This window comes from Tigriopus californicus, chromosome 8, assembly GCF_007210705.1.
Source record: "Tigriopus californicus strain San Diego chromosome 8, Tcal_SD_v2.1, whole genome shotgun sequence".
Lineage (NCBI taxonomy): Eukaryota > Metazoa > Arthropoda > Copepoda > Harpacticoida > Harpacticidae > Tigriopus > Tigriopus californicus.
In genome coordinates, this window is record NC_081447.1 from 4,592,678 (window position 1) to 4,603,815 (window position 11,138).

At 40.8% G+C, this 11,138-nt stretch overlaps 1 protein-coding gene across 1 annotated transcript in view; it reads right to left on the minus strand.

The window, feature by feature from the left end:
* The window catches only part of LOC131884795 (venom dipeptidyl peptidase 4-like), an 11,333-nt gene extending 5,174 nt beyond the window's left edge, over positions 1-6,159 (minus strand). Inside the window, exons 1-2 of the mRNA XM_059232681.1 lie at positions 4,706-6,159; positions 1,500-1,798 (exon numbers count right to left, since the gene is read on the minus strand). Coding sequence (XP_059088664.1) covers positions 1,500-1,798; positions 4,706-4,924 — 518 coding nt within the window. The 5' untranslated portion in view covers positions 4,925-6,159. The remainder of the gene's footprint in view (positions 1-1,499; positions 1,799-4,705) is intronic.
* Between the last annotated feature and the right edge of the window lie 4,979 nt (positions 6,160-11,138).

An 11,138-nucleotide genomic window follows, 5' to 3' on the forward strand; every position in this document is an offset into this window, starting at 1 on the left:
GCTTTTTTCCTTTCTGTTCATGACAAATGGCTAATTGTGAGACATATTTGTAGTGTTTGATCTGTTTGTAGAGCTAGTACTTGGAAGTGATCAGCTTCCTGGTAAAAGGCCTGACTAACCAGATCTTTTGGAAGCGCTGAATCAGGAGGAAAATGCGGTCATTCGTGTGCTTTCTTATTGTTTACGAGCCAATATTTGTTGATGCCTCATCATTCTGATGTTTACAGGAAAACGACATCGTTGCTCAATAACCTTCCACTACTTGGTAAGAACACCCTTTAAATGCAGTGAATTTCAGATTCCGGGACGAAAGATTCCTTGGAACATTAATCAGTCGACATGTGAATCAATTAGCTAATAAGTTGTCACTGGCTCGATACCAAGACCAGGTCTTTAGCTATTTTTAGAGGGAGAAAGGTCGAAGCTAAATACCTTCAAATATCGGCCTTTAACAACAAAGGTTAATATGATGTAAACAGTCAGTACAGGACGTGAGAATCTTATTTTCAGGTGACTGTTTTTAAGCTCTGTGTTTGTTTGGTCTTGATTAATGATCGTCTACAAAAGCAAGCGGATGACATCCGTTAGAAGGGACCTGGCAAATTTCGGAGGTTGAAACCTTAAGAGGCAATTTGTGACCATACAAATCGCTAAAAATATTGAACTAATGGCGGAGACACAAATTCGCGTCTTTTTGACAATTCATTGTTGAACGTGGTTGATGATATGTTCAAAGCCATATATCAAATATGGGGTGTTTGGTGTGAAATTGGCATCCGCAGAATCACCAATAAGATGGTCCTAATCCAAAAGTTGGTTCCACTTGCTTAGATGGCCAATTTCCCTTGACGAAAAGTTGTGCTCCAAGTTCTTTGATCGTCAAAGAGCCAATGAACCGCGAATGGGGCGAATTCAATCGGCCTTTGGCGAAGGCACCAAACCCAAAGGCGATTGAGTATTACGTAGGTACACTTGATATTTTGCGACCTTTTTTCAGTCGAATCGCATCTGGTCCGAGCCTTTTCAGGTTTGGCATTTTGTAAACGTGCCAAGCTGCCAGACCCTCTTTCTTTTACTCGATTTAATGGCCTACATTGTAATGGTAATATCCCGGGGCCATCTCGGAACTGCTTCAAGCTGGAAAAGTGGAGAGGAAGAGATCCTCTTGTTTGAGTGATGTATTGCGGGACCGTGAAAAAGTGGATTTCGGGATCGTTTGTCTACTTTATTGACAAGAAGGGCTCGGGCCGTCTGGAAAGGTGAAATGCTGGCCACCTCGTTTGGGTCAGTCAACCTTCCATTAAACCCAGACCTGAGCGGCAATGGTTTCTTGTAGGCCCTCACTCGCATTAGCAAATCCTCGTTGTGCCTCCTTGAGCTGTTCTTTTCTCATTCTCAGGAATGGAAACCGAAGAAAACAGCCTTTGGAGTACATGTTTCCATGCTCACTGTGTCTAACGATCCCTTCAAGAATCCATCAAGGTGAGGCATGTGCGTACGTCCATCGATCTGTTTGCTTGTCTGAGCGGAGAGCATGAGTGGGAGGGTCAAATGCTCCGGGCTCCAAGGGATGTTCGATCGTCTTACCTGATATCCAAGTACCGTTGAAATGGTTCCCGGACAGATTCCCGGAAAGAAAGTCGCCAAAGGAGATCTTTCGGCCCGTTGGCCTTTGATCCTGTGGGGGCGTGAGAAGGATGACAGACAAGACAATGAGGCCTAACACGGCCAAGATCACAATTGTGGCAATGAACATGCCCTTCCAATTGCGATCACTCGCGGATGTTGCCACCAATTCCTAGAATGAAGAGAAAGGGGCGTACATTTTGGGGGGGGGCCTTTTTCTATAACACCTTGTAAGTACTCCAAAATCAAGAACAGACTTCTCTAGAAACGGCATGCCCAATATTTGATGGGTAGTTGATTAACGTTACTTAGAAATGGTTGCTATTGATGCATGGGGTGCTTGCAATGTGAAGAATGTTGGTTCAAGGGACGAGATAGCCATTGTCTCAAAGGCTGTTTTTCTAATGTATACTCTATCAATTTAGCTACCTCTTCGGATTATGACTCCATTACCAGGCTAATTAACAGTATGCTTGGGAAGGCCAGTGGTTTTGTACCATTCCAGTACTCGTTGAACTAATGAGGTTGGACAGGAGGGGCGGTGATCATCGATAATGAGTACGGACCAGAACCTGGACGAATAAGCTTATTCGTTCGTGTTATTAGCCAAATTTTGCCTCGTTCACTAAGAAAAGTTTACTCGAGTGTATTCGTTTAAATGGAGACTTTTCAGGGAATTTTGATTTTCTCATTACATTTCTAGTATTTCATTAAAAATAGTTTTGAAATACGACTTTTTGAGTTTTAGAAAAGGGGCGATCCGATAGTGGTAGCAATGCAACACGCTTAACATTTTGGTTGCAGTTTTGGATTCCTACTATATTAGCCAATTTTGTGGCTTTGCTGTTTAATAAATGTGGGCTAATATGATTGACTTTGATATTTTTATAATTACATTCAGTTGAATGAAACTCATATCAAACCCACATATCAAGGCAACCTTCAGAAACTGAGAATGCAGAGCATTCAGGCTGATTCTGTCCAACAATCCATAGGAAGTTATAAATCTAGCAATGCTGAATTCTGGAATTTGCCCTATTTACTGATTTTATTTTGGTCTGTTCAAAGGCTTTTGATCGTGCTTGATTCTGCTCATTCATAGTCATACTGGTATGCATTCATTTTTTGTGACCTTTCGAATATTTTATCTTGTGTGTTTCTGCTTTCTATCATCATTTTTGTGTAAATGGTTCATTGACCAACGTATGTAGCGGTGACCTTCAGAGTGTTTCCCGGAAATAGGAAGGACGCAAAGATGCAAAGGTACGGAAAACAGACAGTAGAATATTCACCAATCTCATCGTGGTTCTTGTTCCATTTCCATAAGGTTTTTGGCTATATATTACACAGTGTCTTTTTTTTTAGAAAAAAAGGTAAAAGATTATTTAAACCAATGGTTGTTCACAACCATCGGTGATGTGGAACATTGAGCCTTTGTTCATGAAAAATGAAACACATTTCATAGAATCATTTCGCCGATGAGTATGTCCGCTAACAAGTACTGCTTGAATCTGATAATGTTGTTCCAAAGGCTTCCAAACAATAATTGTCTCATTCTGATCACTTACTTTCTTTAGACCGCAATGATTGTTCAGTTACCCTTGTTTTAAGTGTCCAAAAATGATCCAGGCCAAAAAGGTCACGATAGAATATCTGCATCATTGAGAATGTAGTTGATGCTGAACAGGAGCTATTGTCAACAATTTGGAGTGTTTCAGTCACTTGGATTATTTAGCTTCTTCACTCTTTTATTCTCACTCAAGTCATCCACAGCCATTTGTCATCACTTCGCCCCTTCACTAATTGCTCTTCATAGTTTCATCTTCCTGTACATAAATACTCCCTCTCTAAGCAATACATGTCTAGTCATACACTGACCATCCATGCCATACGGCATCTGACCATAAAACATTCGCGATTAGAATGACACATCTGTATGTTTTTTTTAGTTTTAGAGACAATTTTAAAGTGCAGCTCAAAGAAAATGGTACAGTTTAACCCTGATTTTGGGCATTTTTGTAGAAAGAGAACTTAGACAAACAACACTGGCAACTTGCCCTGTGATCCAAATGAATTTTCAAAAATCGATTGAGTGGTGTTACAAGCTAAGCGAAATATCATTTTTGCTGGTGTAATTCGGACCCTTAATTAACATCTTGGCTCACTTTTAGAATATGGCTTGCTTCAGCAACCTGGTAAATTGAAACAAACGACAAATTCAACCATATAAGGGGTTAAAGTTGGCTGTGCATTACATCTATAATTTTGCTCCAAAGAGTTACGTCAGCTGTCTATATTTTCCTTTCACTTCTCAAAAGTTATAGAGTTATATGCCCTACTTTAAGCAAAAGATTCATGCATAAAGATTAATTTACTTTTTAAGGACCAAGTCAGACGGTCATGGTAGATTCACACCAACCATATTAAGAAACATTCAAGGAAAAAGTTCTTTGTTTTGTTTGTGATCACTACGACGAACTCCATCATAGTTTGCAAAGGAGGGCAGCAAATTACTTTGCGCTCACCCACCATGAGAGTTACAATTGTCCCGCGCACGGTCGACTAAAAAAGACTCCCGACCGTTTAATAGTCAAAAACACCTGATATGTAGTTGGCATGGTTCAGAAATTCATGAGTGAAAAATTGATTTGAATGTTTGATCGATTCGTTAGTCAAGGGTGTGTGAAAATACGGTAATTTCTGGCCCCCTTTGTATGAATCGGTTCAGCAATGTTCAGATCCTTGATTAAGTAAAGACACAAGCATTTTAACCATTGCCATACGGTTCGGTACAATTAAAGGTGTTCTTTTCACTTCTATTTTCCAAACTCGTGTACATATTGTTTCCTCTTCTTTGTTTCCTTCATCTTCTTTCATACATTATTTTACAATATTTATACATATCATACTCACTCATGGTGATTTGAGTGGTACCCACAATAAACAAAAAATAATATTCAAAATGCTTTATGCTACCTCAGTGGTAACTACCTATATCGTCACAAACCCCTTCCAAGTGTTCAGTAATTGCAATACTGTACACGAGAAACAGGAAACAAAGACCTCTCATTTGTCTTACCTCAATGACATCGTCCAAGGTCTTTCCATCCTTCCCGTCGAAAGTGAACTTCTTATTTCCGATTCGATAAACAGTGCCTGAGTTAGTCTTACTATTAGAGCCCCCTCCTCCGCCTCCGCCTCCACCTCCGCCTCCACCGGAGGATGAGCTTTGTTGTTTGGAGCTCTTAGTATTGCCATAAGTGGTTCTTTTTCCACCTCCAGAGCTCACCACGTGCATAATGAATGATTGTTCAACTCAAGTGGCCAGAAAGGCCCCTCAAGAATGCAAGTCAAGCTCTTGAAGTAGCCGCTCAGGAGCTTTGTGGTGGTGATGGCGATGTCTGCGTCTTTTCGTCATGGTAATCAACATCACGATATGAGTTGACGGCACTTTCGTTGTCTAATAAATGTGTGCTCCTCTTGGGGTAATGATAGTTGATGGAAGTGGCTCCGGGTAGGATAAGATGGGATAAGAGGCATGGAGGCTCTCGGGAACACATTCCGAGCTCTAAGAAAAACTGTCTCTAATTCTCACTTGGAACTTGCACACGTCTATGTGGACCCATGAGAGAATTTGTGGTTGCGAGTGCTGGCTGATTTTCACGCAGGTTCCTTTACTCGCACGTCTGGCAGTTTGGAATTCGAGAATTTGTTTTAAGCCCTTGATCGTTGATTCCCGCCTCACAAAGAGAACTTGCCCTTCCTTTCGAGTTTTGTTTGGAGGGTGTGAGAGAAAGAAATGGAGAGGAAAAAGTTTGGTTCAACTTGAAATTGGGCAGCCACGCCATATTTGCATAGCGAAAGTTTTACATGCAAGCCGAGGTGGATTTGGATGTTCCACATCACAGCCCATAAATCATGGCTGCTGATGCTGCTCCTTGATTCAAGAGGCTTCAATTCATCTTGACATTTCTTTGCCATCAACGCTCGAAAAAAGAGTTGACAGAATGCTTGGTCTTACAAATTAGCCCAGCTCATCGTAGATAAAAAAGCCTTATGGATCCGATGATCCAATGTTCCTGAGCCAGGCCTCGTCAAAAGCTCTCTGGCCTTATCTGACTTCAATACTTGTCTCGGAACCCAAGACCAGTGCCGAAATTCTTTTAGCACTCCTCTGTTGTTGGAGGAACCAAGAAACTCCTACGTAGAAGATCGCATCCAGGAGTCTCCTCATCAACACGAGTATTGAGCAAACAACGAGCCGAACCGTCCGTTGTTGAGCGAATGATATTGGGCTAATATTGGAACACACGCATGAACGCTTTTTGGGAACGGGGATCAATAAGCGCAAAAGCAATTTTGTTGGGTGAGACTGAAATTGAAACTGATGCCCTCCCAATCTCTATGTTGACGAATGGCGTTGCTGCATTTGTGCAAGCTCAAGGAGTGATAAATCAAGGGCAATCTTGGAAATCTTATATCAGGCTAAAAATGAAAGTCCCGTTCCAATTCGAGCCAATGGAATGAGTGAAAATCAACAAAGCCCTCGCTCACTCTCCCGTTGGTTTTGATTCCTCGTGAACGGCAACAACATCACAGAAATTGAGAGTCGGAGCACGTTACCAGAGTCGAATCCACACCACCTCAAATTCTCAACTGAACCTTTCCAAGATTGGGAAGTGGGCCTCAAGGCACAACAAAAACAACTTCACCTTGGAAGAACCGGCGATAAGATGCTCTGCGGTTCCCACCATTTCTCTTCTGACCGTAATTGGCCGCTCCAGCTTGCACTCAGGCACCCATTCCTTCACTCCCAAAACCAACCCAACACTTGGACCAATGTCACTGGATAGGCCCTATAGATCACTCATTCACGTCTTGATTGTCGGCATGAAACAAGTTTTCTCACCAGCATTTCATCCCGAACGAGCGAGTGAGTGAGCCCGAAAAAAACAAGAAGGAAAGTAGCGCAATAGTTCAAGCCTGGTTCCAGGTTCGCCAACCACGATCCCTCCTTGAACCATTTTGTGCGGACTTGCACGCCAACCAACCCGAGCGAGCAAAGTAGCCAAAACCAGGAACGCTATCTCCTTACGCTCGTCGCGTTCCTGCTGTGGATCCTTCTACAGAACCAACGAGCAACACACGCTCTGAACATTGGTTCCACGAGCTGCTCATAAGCCCAGATGTTGCCCAAGGCTCTGATACGAAACGAAACGGGAGGTGAATGAGAAAAAAACAGGGATGGAGGAAGGTAGACACTGAGGCTCTCTTCACTGCGGTACTGCTTGTGGTTATAAAGTGGTTGGCTAGGGTTTCGAAGATCGTCTTGCCCTTGGGGGTGATTGAAGCAAGGCAACCAGGGGATCGATCACAGGAGACTGAATAGGGAAGTCAGGTCTTCTTCTAATTGGCTCGAAAATGTCACAAGGGATTAGGCAGGTTGTGGTAACTGGTTTCAATTCTTTCAGGGACTTTTGGGCTTTAGTTAGATATTTTCTGGTGAAAAAGTGCGACAGTCCCATTCGAGAGTGCCAACATTTTAGATATAAATCTCATATCATTAAGATCTTTATTGAGAAGAAACGTAGTGGGCGAGGTTTTTTTCGAAACAAATTCGCCAAGCTCAATGTCGCAACCTAAAGCCATAGTTATTTTCATTTACATAGTAGCTCATAAGTTCTATTGCGTAGGAGGAGGACCTCTTTTCTGACTCGCTTTTTTTTGTTGGTTAGGCCCTTCAACTAACTAAGACTGCTCCCGACAGATGGATGATGTTAAATTTATTTTTTGACATCCATTCTCTTTCATACTAATCCAAGTCCCAATGTAACTTTTTGTCCGGCTTGCACAATAATAAAAGCTGAAAAGAAGGCTGAAGAATGCTCACTTTCATTCTCGAATGGAAACTTTATTTGACAAGCCTCAGCACCCAGATTTCGAGCAAAATAACAAAACAAAAAGAAAGGAAAAAAAGGCAACCAGGCTTTCAAAGAGCTGTTCCAAGTAAAATGCAAGCGAACCCACCTAATCTGGTTCATTTCTCACTCTTTCCATCTTTCTCCCAGATGGTTCATATAATGACAGATACAACCAGAAAAAGAGCATATGTCGCACTCCAATTTCGAGTTCAGATGGATGTTGGGATTGAAGAGCAAAAGTATCTCGCACTTAGTGTCATGCCCGATGTGAAAATACAACCATACAACCATCGTACACATCTGGATGGTGAAGCACTCATTGGGCGACCATCAATCAGCCCAGTCTTTGACGAATCAGGCCTACTACTCTCCTCACTCTCTATGTGTGGAATGAGCAACCAATAAAAAATGGTTTTCCAGGCTCTTTCTCTTGGTCATTTCTCATCGTTTTCCAATCCCAAACGTATTCATAGTAGACCTGAGTAGACACAGACTATCCGAGGAGAGAAGCTAGAGCTTCTTTGAATGGTACTCGTCAAAATTAGCCTCAATTAATGAAACCAGGTTTTCTTAGCCTTGTGTTCTATTTTTGAAAATATTGCCTTCCCTTGGGTGATTTAGATGGGGATTCTAGTCCCAATTGACGCCTCTTACTTAATCTTTGCCCTAAGTACTACCAGGCTTGTATTATGCCACGGACTTCTAACGATGTGGACTGCGAACGGAAACGAAAGTTTCGTATCTTCTGAACCATTCACTTTATTGAAAATTACCTCCAGAAAGGATCGCAACCATAGCTGAAAATAGGTGATGAAAAATAGGCCATCTTGGCCATATTTGAGCTCAAAACTGTGTTTGAGGAACTCAAGAGATTTCTTCAAAGCTATGTTATTATCACTACATAAAATTCGATTTTTCAGCCTGCTCTTGGTCAGCTACAAAAGCTTTTGACGTCATAACTTTGAAACAAGCTTTAGAATTAAATAGTTTAAAAAGACCTGCCTTTGATTGAAGAGATCTACTTTTCTTATTTTCTTACTTCATTTAGAAAAGTGGCTTCAATTTGCTGTGACCAAGAGCAGACCGATTTGGCGGGAAGCCCGTTCACCGTCCAAATTTCTAGAAGTTCGTAATTATGCCCATATTGAATGTGGTATTGGCTCTTCAAGGATGAGGTCAAGGCGGTGAATCAATCAACTGGATCTTTGGCCTCACTGCAAACGTGGAACAAAGCCCAATACCCACTGAGAGTTGGAGATACGACCAAACGAGCCGTTCCACCCACCCAATTTCCTGCATTGTACCATAATGTGCCCATAATTGGCTGGCAACGGTCAAATCATTTGTACTTTCTTTGCTCAGAATGCAGAGGAAAATAGTGGTGTGCTCTGTTTATATTCAACAATTATGTTGGATGTATTGGTAGGGTTCACCTTGTCTATACTTATTGGATGCACTCCTTCAACCGAATGTATGTCAAGGTTGTCTGTGCGATTTTCAGAGTATCTAGTATACGCTTAAAATTGGCTGCAAATCTGAGAGCGCTGCCAGACGTCGATAAAGACTCGTGGTTCCAAAACTGGAACCACGCGCTCTGCGCTCCGTATATAACAAATTGAAAGCACATGCAGTTAGTGGTCTTTGCAACTCTTGCTTTTATAGCAAGTATTTTAGCCGATTGGGAAAGTATCTTGCAGAAGACTTTTGTTTATGGTTTTGAAAACTTAGCGAATTTCGAGTCTGATTCTACCAATTTCTTTTGCAAACCAAGTTCCTTTTTTTTAAATACGAGCTTAATTCGTGCGATCCAAACGCGGATAGAATGCAAAGCCCATTGCATAAAGAAACACATAGCAGAGTTAGTGGGTTACCTTTAAAGGTGTTTTTCTATCGTTCCTGGTTCATGCATCTTTCTACCATTGATATTCATAAACAGATTTCCTGTGAGCCACTATTAAAAAAGTAAAACATTTATTCATGTAATGACTGTATCAAATTTCTCGGCTCTACAGCGCTTCTTAACGTTGGTGTGGGAATGCTAACAAAAGCCGTTCTAGGTCTCGTTCGTTACTGTACAGCGGGTATACAGATAAAAAGATTCGTCTGAGAGTCCACGGCAGCAAGTTATGTATAGTTGACGCTTGATTCAAAATCAACGAGGATTTTGACCTATGTGCTAACTTTTATCAATAACGTAAGTTTTTACAGGAACCTCCGCAACTTTGTCAATACAATTAGGGCTCTCCTTGCGGCTTATGGCATGTCTCTCAAGAGTCGCCCCTCCTATAGGGCGTGTCATGAACAACTGATGTTATTCCATGGAGTAAAATTTGGAGTAAAATGGAGATGAATAAGTAAATCTTTAATTCGCAAATTATCCAAATTAACTGATGACAAGCTTATGCAGTTTCAATTAATATTTTGTTTAAGAAAGTGAATGAGTCATTGGAACTCAGATAAATCACGAACTGTTGGTAAAATTTCAGTCACTGTCGCGGAAAGCTGTCGGTATCTGAACAACTGTAGATACCATCCGATTGTTGTTGTTTTGCTACATAATAATTTGCCAATACCATGGCTGGTTTCAAATATCTTTGCAACTGCAGATTTGGTTAGTTAAGTAGATAACACCAAAAAGACCAACTCTTGATCACTTCATCACTCTTATCACTTGTCATCAGAGGGCGGAAGTGAAAGTTTTTTATTTTTTTTTTTGGTTTGGTTTTTCACGGGCTTTTCTAACCGCTACAGGGAATGTAATGATTTTTTTTTCAAACCACAAAATGCAGTTTTTACATGATCAAATAGCGGCATAGTATAAAAGAATTGGCAATGACTTCGTTACAAAAAGAACTTTTTGAACTTGGCCACGATTCACCTTTTATAGATTTTAGTGCTAAAAGTAAGGAGTCAGAGTTACATATAATAGTTTTGTTGAAATAAAGGATGAAGCTTCAGATAGCTTTTTTCTCAATATGAAAAGTCCAATTGACATGGAAGAACAGGCTAATGTTCATTGAATTGTGGACATTGCTTCTTGTGTTACTGAACCAAATTTGATAAAGTATTCCTGTGAGAGCTTAAAAAATCCATAAAATCTGAAGAACTCAATAAACGTCTAAATCTTGCTTTCACTTTTTATTGACAATCCAATCTTGGAAGGCACCAGGCTCCATTAAACTTCCCCGAACTCAATGGAAATGAAGATATGAGGGTGAAATAATAATTCTCCAAGTCAAAATGAAGGGAGAGGTTTAATGAAAAAAATGTTTAGAGTTGTTTTTTTTAAGTTTATCTCACAAAAGTTCAATTATGTCCTTTACTTGTGATGCAACAACTTGCTTCACATTTTTTAAAACTCTTTTGATGAAGATGAATCATAGAATATATCAGTTTCAAATCTACAGAGACAGACCACGCAAAATCATGCACGTAGGTCAACAAGCCCATGAGATGCACCACTTTTGTTTTCACATTTTCCTCCAGGCTAACTAACCATTTGGACTCCTATGTCCAATTAGATATTTTCAAACAAGTCAAGGAAAAGTTTAATTACTTTTTGAAATCTATCAATTGTGTCCAGGTCTGAAG